This window comes from Haliaeetus leucocephalus, unplaced genomic scaffold (genome assembly GCF_000737465.1).
Source record: "Haliaeetus leucocephalus isolate CR32 unplaced genomic scaffold, Haliaeetus_leucocephalus-4.0 Scaffold340, whole genome shotgun sequence".
In the NCBI taxonomy this organism is placed as follows: domain Eukaryota; kingdom Metazoa; phylum Chordata; class Aves; order Accipitriformes; family Accipitridae; genus Haliaeetus; species Haliaeetus leucocephalus.
This window is the reverse complement of record NW_010972776.1, coordinates 9660437-9680543: the sequence shown is the minus strand read 5'-3', so window position 1 is coordinate 9680543 and position 20107 is coordinate 9660437. Positions and strand designations below refer to the sequence as shown.

General features: G+C 46.8%; 1 protein-coding gene across 4 annotated transcripts in view; it reads right to left on the bottom strand.

Annotated features, from left to right (window-relative positions):
* Positions 1-20107, bottom strand: part of MBNL3 (muscleblind-like splicing regulator 3) — an 88306-nt gene that overhangs the window by 35928 nt on the left and 32271 nt on the right. For all 4 annotated transcript variants that reach the window (XR_774664.1, XM_010572492.1, XM_010572494.1 and 1 more), the window contains exon 2: positions 19107-20104. Coding sequence is in view for 3 of the 4 variants with exons in the window: in XM_010572492.1 (XP_010570794.1) it covers positions 19107-19280 (174 nt within the window). In the remaining variant the exon portion in view is untranslated. The remainder of the gene's footprint in view (positions 1-19106; positions 20105-20107) is intronic.

Genomic DNA, 20107 nt, shown 5'->3' with positions numbered 1-20107 from the left:
TGAGGCGACTGCTGAACAAACACTGCTAGAGACCTGTAACACCTCCATCTCTTTCTCATTCCGGCCTTTGTCTATGAAAGCCAACCTCTATCACAGACACAAACCAGGGCTGAACAGGCTGTGCCCCTGTGCCACTGGCTCAGGGGACTACGCTGTGTTGAACCTCTTCTCCATCACAGGACTGGAAAGCAAGCTGCCCCTTGCCACCAGACACACCCACTGTGGCACATGGCCAAGCTGACGGGGCTTTGGTCATCTACCTATCGTACAAATGGACAGGTCTCCATCAATAGGCATTATGTGAGGAACAGCAGCATTTTGCCCAAGCAGGGGACATGCTTCCCACTGTGTGGCACAGTTTAGCAAGTGAACAATTTCACCAGTGTATACATGTGTATATATATAAAAGTAGTATACTGAGCACATAACATTGCTTCACTCACACCAGTGCAAGAGACAGTCATCAGATGCAAATTCTGGGAACAAACAGGTGCACAGCGTGGACAAATCCCACTGCAGATGCCAGCCCATTCCAACAGTGTGTATAAAACTGCAAAGCACTTGGACAACAGGTTTCTCAAGATCAGATGCACTCTGCTGGGATTCAAACATGCTTATCTAGGACTCTCTCACAAACTCTGCAGCCTCAAAATGTTTGTCAAGCTTGTTTTTGTTACACAGCTCAAACCAGAGCAGAAGAGAAAAACAAAGCAGAAACAGCAGCATTTCTACATCCTTGTCTCCCTTTTTGGTATCACCTTAACCAGTGACAGTTACTCACAGCTTTGCCAATAACTTCAAACCACTGAACTCAGAAGGCAAATCCAGCTCCATACAGAAAAGATGGCTCGTTAGCATGGAGCTCAAGTATTTATGCAAGTACCATCACCCCGGCATTTTTTGTTATTATTTACTTTAATTAGAAACAGGGGGGACATGCAACTGCTGTATTCCAGTAGACTCTAAGCAGCCACAGGCACCAGCCTAAACTCCCAAATCCTCATTCACCTGGCAATTAGGGAAACCGAGAGCTGCTCTGAGTGAAGTTTTACTTTTCCACATTGCTGAATACAGCAATGTTCTGCTGAATTTCCCCAGGACAGCACAAAGAGGTCGTGGTTGTCCTCCTGCTTTCACGCAGGATTTTCATTCCAAGCTGTTTGTTATACTTGAAGGTTCTTACAAACTCGGAGCAGTTATTTTGTTGGGGAAAAGCCCTGTAGCTCCTTCATTATATTTTTACATCTTGACAACTCTTTCCAGCTCTGTTCTCCTGCCAAGCTCTCTTCATTCAGGCCAATGGTATGCTCTGTTATGCTCAATGAAAAACGTGTATTGATTTTAACATTTTTTGTTTGTGGAACATTTTTGCTTGCTCCAAGCAATGGACAGTGTTTACCAAGTCTAAGAAATATATATTAAAAGAGTACAGCACTGTCAAAGTGTATTTTTTATGAGCTGTAGAGCCACAGTGCAGAAAAACACGTTTATCTGGGAGATTACTACTTGCAATGAACAGCAATCTCTTTCCACAAAAGAGAGGAATAAAGACTTCATCGAGCTCTCTTCTTTTGTATTCGCCAATACATTTTGATTAGGCTACATTTTGTGAACCGTATCAGTCTGTTACCACCACATATTTGAAATGAGGTTAAAACAGAATAGTAGTATCATCAATTTAGAGCTCCGAACTGATCATTTTTAATGTCTTCCAAGTATTATTCCACTACTCTCCCAGGTTCAGGAATGTTAAAAGCACAATAAAATAGGTTTCTTTAATACAGTATCAAATACAGTCTCTCTCCAAGTGAAATAAGCTTTTACAGACATCCCTGGCCACAGACCTCCTCAAGCAACTGATCAATAACAATTACGAAGGACGGCATTTAGCACCGGGTAAAAAGAGCACCTTTAGGAGCATGTTTAGCCCTGGGATCACTGCACGTATTTAAAGTAGGATGCAAAGCATGTGACATCTTGCAATGTTAATATTCCTGTGGGTGAATGTTTAAAAGTGGGACTATTTGTAAAGAGATCAATTCTACCTGGAAGATAGAAACACTGGCATGTCATTGATTTTTCTTTTGTAATAAATTACAAAAAACCCACACCAGTCTCTGGAACAATATTGCACAAGTAGTGTATTAAAAAAACCACCACAAAACCCCACAGAAAAACAAACAAAATAAAACTTCTAATATGTCTTCCACCTTTTGTCTCCCTCAGTTCTGTCCCTCCCAATTGCTATTACACCAGGCCAGCTTTTGAAAATACCAAGTGTATACAAGATTCTCTTGTCCCTTAAACCACTTTTTCATTGCAAAGCCCATAATTCAATTCTACAACTTTCACTGGCTGATTGAATCTGTCAAGGTCATATGGAAAGTTGATGCTTCTGACCTTCCTCTACCTACAGTGTCTGTTGAATATTACAATTGCAGCAGGCAAACCACACGTAGACAGAAGCAAGCAAAGTACATTAAAGCCCAGGAGAATAAATGTTAAAGCACTGTGTTCATGAATACAAATATCGGACGCGTGACCACCTCCGTCAGCCTCACTCCTTGAGTTTACACAAGGGAGATGGCAAACAGCAAAGAGCAGAGATTGATAACGAAGTGTCCAACCCAAACCCTCCCTCCTGTCCTGCAGAGGGCAAAGCCATGCTCAGAAAACCTTATTCTTGCTGTGTTTTGGAAAGCAAAATGAAGTTGCAAATAAAAAGATTTGTGGGTGGCTGCGTTTGCTGTGTTGTTTTGAGGTGGTTTTTTTTTTTTTTAGAACTTGGCAGAATATAACAATTTACCAACTAAGGATTAGCCCAATTTTTGTTTGTGTTGTTGCTTTGCTCAGAAAGCAACAGCTTAATGGGCACAAACAGATTCCTGGTTTTCAAAAAATAATGAAAAAAACTTTAAAAAAAATATTAATTCCATCTGGGCTGACAATTCCCAGGGAGAATCTTCAGTCTGGAAAAAATAACTCTGCAGGATGTGCTTCAGCCTCAGCTACTGAGGGGCTGCCAGGGGGTAACGCAGCAGTGCCCTGAGCGGGGAAGGATGCTGGCTGGGCTCTGCCAAGCATGCTGATGGCTCCTGCTGGGGCACGCCGTGGCACTGCCACCCTGGCTTTCCACCCTTCAGCTGGAAACACCAAGATATGTCAGAACAGGACACGACAGTCCCTCTGTGCATTAGCTTAAGCCACCAAAGGAAATGACTGCAGCGGAGCAGGCAGATGCAGCAATACAGGAGGGTGATACCCTCAGTCGCCACCCCAAGATTTGCTCCCAGACGTCCGTCAGAGCCCAGGGGTCTGATGCTCCAAGGTACAGGACACCTTTCTCTTCTTGGCTGAGATCTGCCTAACAGCAGAGAGAAAGAGAGCAAAGCCAGCTCCCCCTGCTCCTCACCCTGATGTCGCCAGCTCCTCTCCTACTTCTACTCCTCTGTCCCGTTGCTCGGCTCCCTTCGCTCCTTCCCATTCGTCTCTTCCCTGTCGCACACCGAAGCCCACCCCTCCAGCCACCTTCTCCCATAGTGGTGCCTCTCTGGCTACAGTCAGGTTCACCAAAGACCAAGCTTTGTCCTCGTGCTCCTGCTTCAGCCACACGTGCCGGGCAAGTTTGTGCACAGCACTCCCTCCGCCTCCCCTTCGCTCTGGCTTTGTGGAGAAGCTACCAGACTACCATGAGAAGGGCTGACTGTGTGCCCCTAACTCCACATGCTCTCACTCACCTCTGAGCAAGGACCCCAGATCTTTCTGGCCATGCCTGGCCTCAAATTTCACACTCATGGTGTAATGAACTTGCTGCTGGTCAGAGGATTAAAGGCGCAGATACAAAAAGCACCTTTCAAGAGAGCTCTTGCAGCCTGCTAAGCACAGCAGGCAAGGACCACACATCTCACACAGGCCCTGGCTTCCAAAGAGGGCATCCAGGCCAAGCGACATTGAATCACAGCCCTCCATCTAGGAGGCAGCAAGGCTTGAAGAGAAAGGAAGGAAGACAAACAAAGAAAAAAACCAAACAAAAAGAAAGCCTGCCTTGCCCTAGGCAAATATTCCACCTCAGTTAGCTTTTGCAGACTGATCTATTTTACCGTGTTATTACAGCCAGTAACGTATGCACATTTAAGTCACAGAGGGGATTTTTCTTTTAAGAAAACACCATCAGAAGTGTTCTTTAAGAAGTGCCTGGCACTAGAAAGCAGATATGTGCCTGATCTTTGCTACCATCTCAAGTGAGAGGGAGGTTAAGGCAGTGTAAATGTTTGCTAGGACTTGAGCCCACCGAGCAGCGCAGCAAGCTGCAGCTGCAACAGGACAGGCCTTTTTCCATGGAGGTAAACATGATGCACTTGCAATGCCAAAAGATAATGCACTGCCAACTCTATGGGCAAAAGAAGAATTTTACAATAACACAGTTCTGGGATAAAACTGCAAGCAGGGGGACATATTTAACCACAGTTCACATGCACTAGTCACAAGTACCACACAGGCAGCCAGCCTTAACAGACAGGATGACAAATTCTGTGCCAGTATGTGAAAACCTGTTAAATTATGATGGATTTATTAAAACAGCCTCAGCCAGAGCAAAACTTCTACCTGTCCTCATTACAATACTCATTGCAGACCCCTGTTCCCCCCAGTCTGTTATCAAGTCTCACGATGGTCTGTGCAGATTCACACTCCTTACCGCACCCAGCCAAAGCACGCTCCTGTTCCTAACGGCGCACAGTCAAGTAATAAACCCTTCCCAGGACATGAGTCAACATGGAGGCTGCAAGGCAGCCTGTTCAAGGAGGCTTTCTGCTCACCCTGTACTCCACGCTGACCTACAAACCCAGAATTCAGTCACTGCATGATGTAGAGCCCTAAGACCCCAAAATCTAGAAACAGAGTTCTGTTTTCTCCATATAATGCCAGGAATGGGGATTAACAGATAATGCATTTTGTAGAAACCATGATTTCAGATGCTGAAAGGTTAATTCCATGTAGCTGCTGATTAGATCTGTTCCCTGTCCTGTAACGAGCTGTAGGACAGGAGACTGAAAAGGTTGTACAGCCTTACTGGGTGGATGTATCCACTTTCTCCTGCAGGATGCAACTTTTGCCCTGCCTGAAATCCTGACCTAAATTCTCCTCTGAGTGGCACTGGTATAAGTGCCAGAACAGCTGAAGAAAGGAATGTGTCATGTGTGTGCGTGCATGTGTGTCCGTCTGTCCGTCTGTCCCAGCAGACCAACAGGAATGGAATGGATCAGGGCTTTCGTTTCATTTGCTTGAGTTTTTGGAGTTTGTGTTTTTAATAACTGCCAGATTCACTTATTTAGGTTTGAGAGCACAAGAGAAAAGCTGGGGGAGGTAGACACAACTAAAGCATATCCATGTGGACGTGCTTGCTTATTCAGGCTTCAGTCACAAAAAGCAAACTGATCAAATTACTGTGGGTTTTTTCTGCCCTTTCCATATTACTGCTCTGCTTTCCAAACTCCTGCCCTCAACTTCTACTCCGAGCTGCTTATCCGTGTCCCGGTCACTGGTGCAGTACAGACCGCCTGATGCTCAACCTTTTGTAGACGAGGAGGAATGCAAGGATTAGCTTTTAAAGTCTGCTTTCTATTAGAAAGCAGTCTTGACAACATAAGTTCCTTAGGCAGGCAGGCAGACACCTGACCATGTATTCCGCTTCTGCCACTGACAAGAGATAAGAGATACCTTCAGACACAGCACAATCCCTTCCTAAAAGGGCAACAAGAAATAGACTTTTCACTACCCTGATCGGGTGCTGCCAGGATGAGTCAGCTGCAATGCATTCATTTGCTTTAGGTGAGATGGGCCCATACCAGATCAGGCTAGGAGATATTTTTTTCTGCAAGGAAGAGTGACCTTTCCTGAGGACATCTGCAGCCTCTCCATCCACGTGAGAGGAGTAGCTGCAAAGAAGCTCCAGTGTCATTAGCGAGTCTGGAATGCAGCACGACCGGTGCCGACGTCAGCGAACACCCGGCTGGAAAAAATGCTCTCACTCGCTTAAACCAAGATAGATGGACTTCTGATAGGGCTCCAGCGGAAATCCCTGCACAAACTTTTGTGCAAGTACCTCTGATACAAAGAAAGAAGGACTATTAAGGAAAGTGCTAACACTTTTCCTCTGGCTGGCTAAACTCCAACAGGATGCTTAAAATCATTCTCCGAGAATTAGTACAATCAAAACAACAACAAAAAAATTTCAGTGGCATTTCTGTCCTAGCTAATGTGAGCTCTATTCCAAGTAAAGACTTCTAAAGATTTTACATTACTGTGGACTCTTCAAAAAACCCATGCAGAGAAATACAAAACAACAACAACGAAAATCCTCTTAATTCAATCTGTGCTTTATCGTGCGAGGCCGCAGCAGGGGATTTTTGGCTGTGGGTATACAAATACTCATCGATGCTACAGCTCAGGGTCCTTCTCCAATTACTACCCAAACACAGAATGAGACAGTCCCAGCCTGAAGAGTTTTCAGTTTAAATACACCAGAGTTGGTGGAAAAACCCCAGGTGGCTAGGGGAAGCCTCAGCAACACCGAGACTGCATGCCAGCCACTCCGTGCTGGACTGCTGCAGCTGCAGAGCTGCAACTGCGATGCCCTTGATGCTTTCTGAGCTCCTGCCTCCCGGCAGCAGGCAGCCTACCCTTCCCATCTCTGCATCGCTAACTAAAAGCAATCCTGCCCTGCCCATTTGCCTCTCAGCCCCCAAGGGGCTCCCCCCCCCCCCCCAACTCTCTGAACTGTGGCGCAGGAGCAGTTTGAGAGGGCTCCGGTGGCAGAAGCATGACGCGGAGCTGGCAAGGAGGCTGTGCTGGTGCTGCAGGGTAATCCGTGCCCTGCTGCGCTGCGCCAGCCAGCAGATGCTGATAAAGCCGACAGTGATGGGTGGCAGGGGTCCTTGCCACATCCCTGAGCTCCCCCATCCCGTGGGAGAGTGCCCTGGGGAGCCGCTCTGCTCCTCCCCAGAGTCACCCCCACCTCCTTCCCTCGCAGTCCATCTCTTGCAGCTTGGTGAAGGTTTCAGACATCCCTGTCCTGCTTTTATCAACCCTGGCTGCTCTCCTACTCCAAATGCCTCTGAGTCACCCAGCCTGCTTGCCTTGCTCCAGCTCCCACCCTGCAGCATGCCACAGAGGCTTTACAGGCAACACGACTGACACAGTGGGGAGCCAAAGTCTGCTGGGAGGTAACCATGATGATTACGTCTTCATCTGCAGATGCAACGAGAAATGAAAATGACTGCTGAAGCAACAGGAGAGGCGGAGGGCAAGAGACTTCCTGGGTTGCCTTGTCCGGTCCCTGCAGACACCACACCTAACGACAGGGACGGAGAGGACAGGGGAGCTGCAGGAGGGCTAGGGGACAAATAAACCCAGAAGGGAGGAGGAAACAGAGCAGAAAGGAGAAACAGGGCATAAGGCTGCAAGTCTTGCACCATGGGAGCAAGATTTGGGAGGGCTCCTGCAGAAAGCACCAGGTGCATCTTCAATGCCTTCACCTACAGCATTTGCAAAGGAGCGACATCCCCTCCAAAGACAACTCTCTGTCTTCAAAATCCACTGGTTTATGAAACAAGACTCCCTCATGGGGAGGAAAGCGCTTTCCTTCCTAACAGCTGACATCAAACACCACCACCTCTGCCATACCTGGATGACCTGCCAAAGCCCTCCTTGCAGGCTCATCCACGTGTCAGGCTTTCAACTCCCCACTGCCCTGGCTACTCAGGTGCTATTGCATGGGCTGAAATGTCCAACCCTGCGAGGCTCTCGCTTCCTCCTGCCAAACTCAGCACTTAGCATCTGCAGCACCACATGGAAGGGACCCCAGGAGCAGAGCCCAAGCACTGCACACAGCACAACACCGCACAAAACGACCGTGCGGGATCAAGAATCACTTAACGGCGAGAAAGCAAGCTTTACTCACACTCTGATCCTTCAGGAACTGACAGCAAGAGGAAGAAACGCCAGTCAGTGGGATCAGCCAGCACGGTTAGGATTACACACTGAGGTTTTGTTTTCAAACTTTACTCGGCTGTAGCAGGGCTCTTTAAGGACCTAATCTCCGTGTGACTGTTCCCAGCACCAGCCGTGCCCCTGCGGATAATAAGGACTTAAGGAAGCGCTGTCTAATGACGGCTGCGCTCTCAGGCAGGCTGGCTGCAGCACTGCCATGTCTGTGCTGCCCCTGGCCATCTCCTCCATCCCAGCTAGATACTCCATGCTTTCCCAACTGCCCCTCTGTTTGAAAGCTGTTTTCGCTCAATAAGCACCCAGAGCTGCTCACTCAAAGCAGAAGTAAGGAGACAAATACAGTTAAAGCAGCACAGTTCGGGCTAATGGCTTAAATCCTCATCAAAACCTGGTGTGGGTACTGCTGGGCAGAGATGCTGGCATCACTAATGCAACTCAGCTGATCCCAACACTCCTGTCTGTAGTGGTTGTTTTAGGGCTTTTTTTGATACCTGTGTAGGAGAGACCAGCTAAAAGTAAGTGCTGTGTTAATGCAGAGTATGTTCAGCTAAGTATGTTCAGAGGCACGGTAAGACTCGATGCACACCACTAACCAGCCATCTGACTGGGCAATGCCTTGTGACACCATACCCGTTCTGCAGGACTAGCTAAACTGCTCCTGGTTCTCACTCTCAGGACTGTTAATTAAAGCAGAATTCATCTCCACTTTTTAATGGTTCTCTGCGCAGCCACCCCAGCAAGGGGTGGGGGCCAGCAGCATCCCTAGCATCCTTGCAGGAGGCACGCTGGTCTGGGCAGTGGGTCTTTCTCTTTACTGTGCAGGCAGATTAATAAACAAAGTAGCTTGTTTTAAACATCCACATTCCACTCTTACAAGAGAAAAACTCCCCCAGAGCACAGGCTGCCACCTTTCAAACAAGGTCAGACACAGACCTCCTCCCCCGCTGCCAATGACCTTATTAGCACTGATCATAGTTCTAATAATATCCCGCATTGTAAGCGGGCCATCTGCCGTAACATTTCACTACAAACTTGGGGAATTGCTTGGTTTGAGTATGATCATGTCCCAGCAAGCCAACTGTCCCCTCCCAGGAATATGCACCTTCCCCACAGCTTTAAGCTAAATGTTGCAGAAAGGTACCTCCAGCTCCCAGCTTTCCATCTTGGAGCTCAAGCACGCAGAGAACAACACAGAGCCATGCTCAGGTGCTGGCTTCAGATAGAGGAGGTAAAAACATAGAGTTAGAGGTCAAAAACCCACCACTTCAGCATCACAGCCTCCAACTGCTCTGATGGCGGGGACACCAAGTAACCACGTCACAAAACCCCAAAACCAAGGCCAAACACTAACCAGATGTTCAGAGAGTCAGAAGTAAAGCGCCAAGGCTCCTGGGAGCAGAGATCAGCATTACTTTTGTGCCATGTACTTCCTACCGCATGCACAGCAGAAAGATTTTACTATCCTAACACGTTAGCTATGGTTAATTTGAATATTTTCATTGCCATTACAGGAGAGGGAGCGTTCATAACAGACAGGTAAGCTCACATTAGAACTAACTATGTTTGATAGCTATTCATTTAGAAGGAGCCAGGGTTTGAAATGCTTACTCAGTTAGGACATCTGTCTAAAACACCCAGAGTCTTGTTACTACAGTAGCTCAGCTCCACTCAGCCTTCAAAGACATTTTCTTTGTACTGCTCCTGTGAGGTCAAAAAGTGCAATTAGGCACAGAGACTGACATTACAACACTTTAAAGCAGCCTGCATCATCACATGGCTTTGAAACCCAGTTTTCCAAATCCTTGGCCTTTCTTCTAATCAAAAGGCCATCATCAGACGTAGCGTGAGAGGCTACACAGGGCAAGGAAGGGGGTCAGTGCCTCGTTCTCTGCCGTTTTATGAACAGCAGTAAAACAACATTAATAAGCCATAAGAAAAACTGTGCCTGTATGGGGCAACATTCACCCAAGTGCCTCAAAGCATTTAATATCAGCATAACAATATTTATAGGGGCAGATTTTCAAAGAGCTCAGCTCCTCACTTGGAAATCTAACCACTTATTTAAACGCTCTGTGTGACATGTCAGATGATGGGGTCTCCAGAAAGCCTGGTACATCTTGTTTATATTTAAGGCTTCCAAACAGCTCAATTACTTAAGTGCACATTACTGCACCCTCCTTCAGATGGGTGAACCAAGTGGCAGAAAGCTATTGTCAGCAAAGGGATTACATCAAACTGATGCTACGCCGCTGAAGAAATCCACCAACTCCACATGCTCATTCAGAGTCATTCTCCTCGAAGGCATCTTCCACCACCTTTTCCCCAGCTGGCTTCGCTGGGCTAATGCAATCATGAGCAAGAGAAGTAGCTAGGTAGCTTCACTGACACAGCAGCAAGACAGTGGCCAAGTGTGGCTCCATGTTTACAACAATCTTCTTTGCCCCAAACTCTGTCCAGGGATAGGGGCTTGTAGGTTTGGGGTATCTATTTGAATCCCAGTGTTAGCTACTGCTGTAGATCAGTCCTGGAAGATGTAAAGTTTGAATTTCCTTCCCCAGGTGGATCTGGCAGTGCCATAGCTTGCAACATGGCACCCACTGAGGTGCCAGAGCTTACCGTACAAACACACACCCCTCTGTGCTCCCCTGGCCAACTTCTGACTCACAGCCATGCAAGGGTAAATGCAAGTGCTGCCGCAGCTTGCTAGCTGGGCTTCAGCACCCCATCTCCCTCCTCCCAGTGCAGAGGAAACCCCCGGGGCTTGCAGAGCACTGCATTGCATTTGAACTGGGTCACAGGCACAGAGCTTCTGCTTGCAGATCCAAGCAGACTTGGTGGGACCACAACCTCCAGGTGGAGGTGGACAGCCAAAGGTGGCAGAGGAAATGACCACAGGCAGTTCTCCCCCTTTGGAGAATGGCCAAGAAGACCATTTCCCTCTCTCAAAACCTGATGCAACAGCTCACTTCAGCACAAGAAGCTCTTTGCTGCCCACAGGAATTATACAGTGCTTAAAAGCAGGCTTAAGTATTTCGCAGAACTGGAACCTCAGTCTGGAGGGCTTTGCCCTTAAAAAAGGGAAAGTAAGCCTCAGGAGCAGGAGATGGCATGCCACGGCCCGTGCAACATCGCAATATGCCCATAAAAGGTTTCAGAATGTATCTGCTTAAGCACACACAGCAGCTCAGAAGGGTTTAGAGTCACATCCCAAAAGAATTTCTCTCCTGCTTTTTTAGGCAAGTGTGAGCAGCAGTCAGCACTTTACCATCATCTTCCCAACCAGAAAACCAACGTTACTCTTGGCTGATATTAATAATGCAAATGCTGCTGGCTTTATTCTTTGGGGATGGTGGTTTGCTCACACCACAGGGAAAAGACCAGGGCATCGGGAGCTGCAGACAGGAGCAGAGGCCCTACATTGCCAGGGCTGGCTGGTGAGGAGAGGCGAGGTGAGGCTGGCAAGAAAACCCCACTGCTGAATTTACTTGGCCGGTCTCCCGAAGAGGCTGGCCTCCAAAGTGCGGTCTCAGGACAAATTTGTGGCCACATTCTGCTTTCCAACACATTCAAGGGAAAATGCACACAAAGTCTGAGGCCTAAGGAAAAGCTGTAATAAATTCATTAGCTGCAGGAATAAAGAAAAGGACGGTGGCCCTGTGCTTGCCCCTTGCACCGGCAGTGCCTCCCAACATGCCAGCCTGTACCCACACCTCTGCCAGCCTCTTGAACCTGACCCAGGGACACCACGCATGAGAGTGGGACCCCCAAACATCAGGTAACAGCAAAGGCATCTGCTCCTATGCAGGCAAGCCCTCAAGAGATACGTGGAGTCAGGAGGTCTGGGGCACAGAAGGTACTCTCCACGTTCAGAAAGAAAAGACCTTCAGAGGACATTTCTACAAACGCAAGCCCAGATCTGGTGTTACCCTGTGACGGTGCACTGCCACAGCCAGGAGATCAGTTCAGTGTCCCCCTGATGAGTCAAACCCCGGGCTCACCCCAGTGGGGGCTGCCCACCCCTCAGGCCCTCCAGGAGGGCTGCCAAGAGACTCTGCTTACAGGTGTCCATGGGAAGGCAGAAGAGTCCCAATGACTTCACCTTGCAGCACAAGATGGGTGCCAAAGACCCACCAGGGTCCCTCCCCACCGATGCTTTGATACTCATCAGGCCAAAGTCACCCCGAGGGCAAGACGACTGCCTTGGAGACTCTCACTCCCAGGCCTGGCTTCAGCAATGCCACACAACGGGCAGGGGAAGAGTCACGTTGCCTTGTGCCATCAAAGGAGTCAGACGAGGAACAATGTAACAGATCCACTGGAGGTGGGAGAGGATAGTGGGAAGAGACATATTCCTCTCCACAGGAAAACATACCAGACAGGGAGAAAAGTGTTCAGAAGTGACTTTCACTGTTATCTCTATTAATTGATGAATGTGTTCGCATTGACCAAGCCTGTACAACAGTCCTACAGCTTTAGAAGGGGAAAGCAACACAGATGCTTAGATTTGCCGAGCATCCACTGCAAAGCAAATACCTGAAGCCTGAGCCTGATGGAATCATAGCCAAAGTCATCTAATATCCACCCTCCACATGAGTAAGAGTCTGAGGTCTGTTAAGTAGGCCAATCTGGCATTTGAGGGACCAACACTTTCGGGAGGAACTTGTCCAAGCCTAATCAATTAAGAAAATGCAAACTCCAAGTATTTAACTACTGCTACTACTACAAGTGTCACACTGACAGCTTTAGAGTGCATTTCCTTTCAGACAACTCCCTGCAAGCTTCCTCACAGGCTCTTAATACCCACCTCTGCACTGATGGCAGCAACCTCTGTACCGACTGACTGGCAGTTAACAGTGTGGCCCCCTCCAGCTCATATCTCCAGGAGTCCCCAAGAAGCCCTATATACTGGGACGGGCTCACTTCTCATGGTTTCCATCAGAGCTACACAGTACTCCCAGGACTTCCTCCACTCTTCCAGCCATGAGCCGAGAAGGGAGCATCCCTCCAGGGTAGCACCAGAACTAGACTACGCACCAGGAAACCTACGGACATCCCACCTTTCTTGCCATGTTACCCCTGGACAACACCACGTTTTACAAATCACACATCCTTGGAAATGTAAAGGCCAAGATAAAGTGTTCTCTGCTGAGGCTGTTCAGCTGCAGAAAGAACCAGCAGAGATAAGGACTGGGCCAACCTCTTCTCCCTCCATAGCATGCCTCAAAAATCACCTGCTTGCTTTAAAGCATAGACAAGGAATTCCTGCCAAGGACTCTGCCTTACATCTTTGCAAATGGCTGGCAATGAGTAAGACCTTCCTGCCCCTTGCTGTCTATTGCTGTTCCTGCAGCAGAGTCACCAGGTAACACCAGCCTGTTTCCAGTTACATGCATTCATCACCCAACACCTCCACGCAGAGTGAGGACCAAGGGGACTTCAGCTCAGACGCTGGACTTCATATTCAGCGTCTAAGTCGCTCTGTCCTCCTGCTAACCCTGTTGCAGAGGCAGTAACCTGCAACAGAGAAGCAAGGGGACAGCACAGGGCAGCAACCTTTTAAACCACAAGAGCAAGATTCACCAGTGCTCATCTGTCATGGTTCAGCTGTCAAAAAGTCACAGATAAATGAAGCGACACTGCTGGGACACAAGAGAAACCTATGGATAATGCTAAATAAAGCAAACATGCTCTGCACAGACCTCTGTCCTACAGAAAGATCAGCTAGGCAGATTAAAGCAACAAGGTATATCTTTTCCCTGGAAAGCTGAACATGCCTAGGGAGGTTACGCACCATCCAAGTAACCAGCCTGAACCCAACAGAAAGCATCTGCAGTCCAGACACTGGAAGGTGCTCAGCCACAGGCACTGCCAGGTGAGCACCTCCATCAGTAGTCTCCATCCCACAGCTGTGCCAAAAAAATTCTGGAGACATTGCAGAGAGTATACACAGCATGTGGGCCAATTAAATTAAGCTGAGAAAACGTGGAGCTGCTTGTAACCCATAGACAAGAAGCGATCAGGCCTCAATATTATTTTTTTCCATGAGCTCTCCTATTCCCCTTGAAGTACCACTCTATTTTGAGAAATACAATAGCAACAGTTCTTATAAATAAAATTGAGTCTAAATACATTTTCCTTGACTTTCAGTGTTTGATTCAGTAGTTATAAAAAGCACTTATGATGTGCCATAAGACACATGAGCATCCAGACAAGGCAGAAAGCTGCTGCATATCTACCTCTCATCGCCAAATGCTATTGCCATGCAGGTTAAGTGCCTTAATGACCAATGGAAAAGTGAAGATTTCTTACAAAGGTTAGTTGGCTAAACATTGTTCTTCTGGTTTATTTGCATCTCCATTACACTGAGCTGAGACATGCAGTCAGAGTGTCTCCAAAAATATCTCTATGGCTTTGTTTGCTTTCTTCTTCCTCTGTAAAAGCGTAACCATATGCTAAGTTTAGTGGGTGTTTTTAGTTGTTTCCTAGTTTGGAGTTTATTTCAATTAAAAAAAAAAAAAAGATTTGATTGCAAACCAGTAACAGTCAGAAATAATTCTAGTGAAGTCAGCATAAAACAGGTACAAATTAGCATGAAAACTATAAGGAACAGCCTCAGGTACACCAATTTCAAGATCATATGGTACGTTTATTGCCTAAGCACAGTGAACTTTTTAGATTGCCATGGGACTTTGCATACTATTACTGATAATAACACTTCTTTTAGAAAACAGACAATTTAGACAAAACTGTACTTTTAACTCTTGATTTTATGCCTGTTCACAGACAACTCGCCTTTTTTTTTCAAATATAGAACTGCTTTGAAACACGCAATAGCTTAACGATGTTTTTTAAATTAGACCTCCCAAAGTCAAAATCATACCCCTGAAATTTTCACCACACTATTTTCTGTCTTTCAAAACGCTCTTCAAAACTTTGATTTGCATATGGAAACATCTACATTCATAAAGCAAATTTAAAAAAAAAACAAAACACACCACACGTCACAAAGTCGGGCTTGTAATTTTTTTTTTAATCCATGAGTCCATAGTGCAGATACCCAAACTGTGAGAAATATAAATCAAAGCCTCTGTGAACACCTGGTGTGCATTACCTACATATTTTTATATAATACATCACTGTGTCCTAATGCCCCATCTCTCAGCTTACTGCTCCATTAGTGGTTCTAGTGACCAAAGATGATGCTTTCCTCCTTGCTGACATCTTTAGAAACTTAAGAACACAACTAACAATTTGCTGGCCAGGGAATTAAGAATCACACAGCCTCATACCGAGCCTGCCTGATCCAGCCTGAATAGGAAGGTTAATGACTTGATAAGCACTTGCAGACAGCCCACCACAGTGCCACAACAAGTCTTTGTATGAATTTCCACGAGCCAGCAAACTGTTTCCTGACCCTTGCAAAAAGCACCAGCTATGCACGGGACAGAACACACCAACCAAGCCCAGGAGAGCAGCTGATGAATGTACCCAAAGGCCATGTGGGTTTACAGCGATGACAGTACACTTCTCTCCTTTGCTCAAAGCATCTCAGAGGTGCCATGGGACCTGCCTAGGAGGTACCACAGAGCATTGGCTGCTGCCCAGCAGCCCTTGTGGTGACTTCTGGAAGGGGGGTGGCCCAGCGGCAGCTGGGTCTTGCGCCTCTGCACTGCCCTCCACAAAGCAGTGCAGCTTAGCCTCCCATTCACACAAATTAATTCAGACAACACTGTTCTTCCAGAATAATGAGGGGGGAAGCGCGAGTATAGAATGAGAGTTCTCTTGGCATCTGATTCAAATCTGTGAACAGCTTCTCACAAGGAACTATTTTTAAGTTTCCTATCAATCTGCTTGAGAAAGGTTCCTTCTGCTGCCTACAAATGTGCAACCTCCCCCTTCGAAGAACCGCAGCTCAAGACAGCAAGATCCAGTCCTGCACTTCCAACCTAATTACGACCCAGTATTTCACGACCAAAGCATTGCGCAACGACACAACGCTCCTGCAGAGCATGCCCTGGTGAACCCCACCCGAGCACCAGTGAAGGCCCCCCATTACCTTCAGGAGTCCTGCGTGTTCTTCACAAGCTTACAGGTAGCACACATTCACCGGTGAAACAACCCACACTGAGGCAGTCTGACTGCTTCTGAAAGCATTACTGCTCTTACCACTGCAACAGAGGCAGAACCGCTACATGAGATTGAGGGGGAAAAAAAAAAAGAAAAAAGTGAGATGCAGTAAGCATATAGATGCTGTGCATGACCTGACCAGCGAGGTAAAACCATTGTATGCTGGGTTATCAGAAGTTCCTGTATGAAGGCATTGTTCAGGCTTAAGAGGTCTGTGAGAAAAAAACACAAGCAACTGCACTACACAATGGATGCAGATAAGCAACCTCTGAACAAAGCCCTGGGCGACTGCAAGACAAGGGGAAAACTTATTAGCTGCAAGCATCCTATATCCTGTCTCCAATAAAGCAACACAGATGTTCTGCTAATGCAGGGCGTGAAAAGATGAAAAGAGCACTAAGCAGCTATCGAGCCCTCCACAGGAGAGAGGGTCAGTGTTCAACAGCTGTCGGAGGGAAACAGCGGCCGAGCGCACAAAGACATCCACAGGACGGGCAAGTAAAGCCTCTTCTTAACAGGTCTGAGAATGTAACATCTCTCTCGTCACCAGTAAGGGAGGCCACCGTTATGACCACGAATCCCTTGACACTATTGCAAACAGGGCTTTGCAAGCCCAGCTCCAGTTCAAGAACAGAAAGACCATTGTTCGAGAGTTTAGTCACCAGGGCGGTTATCTCCACTGCAAAACGCATGGTGTACGCACACACACAGGCTGCAGCGTTGGAGACCGCACCTCTCCACGGCACAGCAGAACTGGGGCTATGCCCAGTGACAGCTACCTGATCCGTGGGTCTGGAGGAAGGAAGTACTCCAAGACCCCCTTCTTGTCTGAGAAGTGGGGTGCAGAAACAGTCCCATCATCAACCCTTGGCCAAGTGCTCGGCAGAGTCTGACCTCTCCTCCTGGTCTACTTCCCAAAGGCAGAGCTGTCGGCCCTCCACAAGGCTTTCCTAAGCCTGAAAAATCTAGAAAATCTGTTCCCTGGAAAATTCAGGCCACTTAACTAGCACATACTGGGCATCTGCTACTGTGTCAAGAGGAAACTGCAACAAGAACATTATTTAACAGCCATTTACATGGGAAACAGGCTGAGCTGTAGAAGATCATACCCTACTCCTTTGGCATTTCTTTTGCATTCTCAACACTGTGTTCCCCATCTCATTGCCCGCTGCTGAAGCAGGAGAAGTGCTTGTTTGTGCCAGTGGGTAGGATTTGAACCCCAGCTACCCATAGACCTGGTCCTGCACATCTCATAGCCCCAGCTGTGCGGAGAAGGGTCGGCACAGAGAGCCTGAGCATGCTGCAGACACTGCGCCACAAACAGACATGGGGAAGTGTCACCCACCAGGTGACACTGGACTACAGCACAGCTCAGAGCTGAGCCAAGCTGGGTGGCTGCACAGGGGACATCTCCCCAGGACGCTGCAAACACTAGGCAAGTTCTGCAAGGGGCATGGTACTACCCTACACAGCATGAGAGCACTCCTTTCGTTTCACAAATAAATGCTATAAAATGTAAACATATTAATCTTTCATTCAAAGTATCTGCACTGCCACTGGCTACAATTCAAAAGTTTCAAGGGCATAAAGAACATGAGTTATTTTCCCTCCGATAAAAATATTTTTGTCTCTCACTGTCAGCAAACCAGCAATGCAAATGAACATTTGAAAGTCACTGTATAACTAAGACTCATTGCATATAATCAGATTAAAAAGAACAAAACCGAATGCAAATAGGAAGCTTGAGCTTCTTGGTAAAAGGGAACAGCAGTCAAAATATGAAGAAGCCACAAACAGTAATAAAATGGGTAAATCCATGTTAGACTGGATCCAGCCCCAGTCTGAACCTGTGCATACATAATTCCACCAGTTCTGTTACTCGTTATATTCATACAAATAAATCCAAATCTTTTCAAGCAACAGTTGAAGTTCAAGGGAAAACTTTTAAGCTTGTAAAATTTACCAGATTCCTTCTAGGAACTCAAACAGGTTAATTACTCGATCAAAACATAAAATACAACGCCAAGAGCTCTCAAAAGCAATCAGTTACCCATATTGTCTCAGGGTTTTTACCACCCTACTTAAAACACCTTTTAGGAGCCACACTTTTGGGAAAAAGAAAAAAAAAAAGTGGACATTCCTTTCCCAAGAACCACAGTGAAGCAACCCCAAACAGAGATGCTCACCTCTCCCTCCTGTGAGCCCCCCATCCTCCCGCCCCAACTCAGACCCCAGCTATTTGGTAAATTTTGAAAGTCACCCCTGGAGCTCCAATAGTGACAAGTAACCAAGAGCCATTTACTGCCTGCAAAATTGTTCTGCAAAGATAAGCACTAGCAAAAAGGCTCAGCTGTAAATCAGGCAGGCCTAGCAGAGCCATCATGTTTGCATGTCCCTTGCAGAAAGCATTTTCCCAACGCCCTTTTTTCTGGGAGCGCTGCTCTCCAAATATTTTGGCTGTTCCTCATCTACAGGACAGCGTTAGAGTGCATCTGCGACTCTGTCTCCAGGAAACACACATAAAGCTGATTCATTATCTTAAAATGCTGCTTTCATTTCTGCTCATTAAAAGCACATTTCAGATCCCTGCACCGAATGCGCAGCCGATGTGCTCTGGACACAAATTAAAGCACTGGGTTTCAGTTCTCTACTTTTCTCATTTCAGTTTCATTTGCTGCCCACAACGTGCATTCTCCATTTCGAGGACAGCTATATCGGACCTGAGCTACCATCGGAAAATACTCTGGATAAAATCCTCTCTCCCTGCAATGCCTGGCACTCCAGGCAATTGCACCTGATGTCAGACTCAGCCTAGATTTCAGGAGCTACATCCCGCACCAGCAGCATCCTCCCTGCAGAAACAGAGCAATAAACAGTTGTTCTGCACATCCCACACCCCAGCACGCCGAGCCATTCAGAAGAGAAGGAAAAGCAAGTGAGCTTAGGTAATGCACGCGTTAGACAGTCCTCACCTTTAGGGAGTCAAAGCAGGCAATAACTCGACCATTTTCCACATGGCAACTCCGTGACGGATGGGCGAACTTGCACTCTGCATCAGACCGAGAACAAGTACCTCTCTGAAACTCTCGACACACTTCTAACGTCAGCCATTTTGTATCACGAACCAGGGAAACGTTTACAGCCATATTAAAAAACAAAAATTAAAATGCAAGCAATCGCACCCTTCTTCAGGGCAATATTTACTGCTGATCTTTTTTTTTCTTCTTTTTTTTTTAAAAAAAGGGTAAAAAAGTGAATTCAAGTTAAACGTGAAGAAATAACTAACTTGTTGCTTTGGTAGAACTCCTATTCATCAGCACTTAGGTTTTCATTTAAGTCAAATCGTGTTTGTTTAAACAAGAATTAAACATAAAGCCAATCATAAAATAGAAATCTTATCAGAACAACTGAAAATCAAATTAGAGGCCAGCTCCTAAAAGTGCAATTGTAGAAGTTAAAATATAAGTGTTATATTTTGTGCCACTGCCGAAGTTACTTGCAAATAACTGGCAGACTTTCAAAAGAATTCTGTGCTCTCCAGTTAATGGTTTCAATTATTCTTGCAAAAAGCATATGCTGCTGGCAGCACTTCAGTTTGTGGAATGGTCTCGGTCCTTGGGGAGAAAACTTCGGGTTTGTTTTTTTTTTTCCTTCTATTTCTTGCTTCTAAAAATTACGGTTCGCGAGCATCAAAACGAGCAAAAGGACGTCTGAATTTTTTTTTCCTCTTTCTTTTCTTTTAAATATTTGCTACATACTCGGGGGAAGAAAAAAAAAATAAAATGGCTGAGCGAACTGCGTGTAAGTGGGGAGCAAAAAAAAGGGGGGGGCAAGGCTGGAGGAGTTGCCGTCAGGGCACGAACCGCAAGCAACGCCGAATTAAAAAGAGAGGGGGGCGAGGGGCAGAGAGAGGCGGCCCTAGACAGAAATCCAAGCAGCGGTGGCTTCAGGAAAGGCACTTTTCAGCAACCTG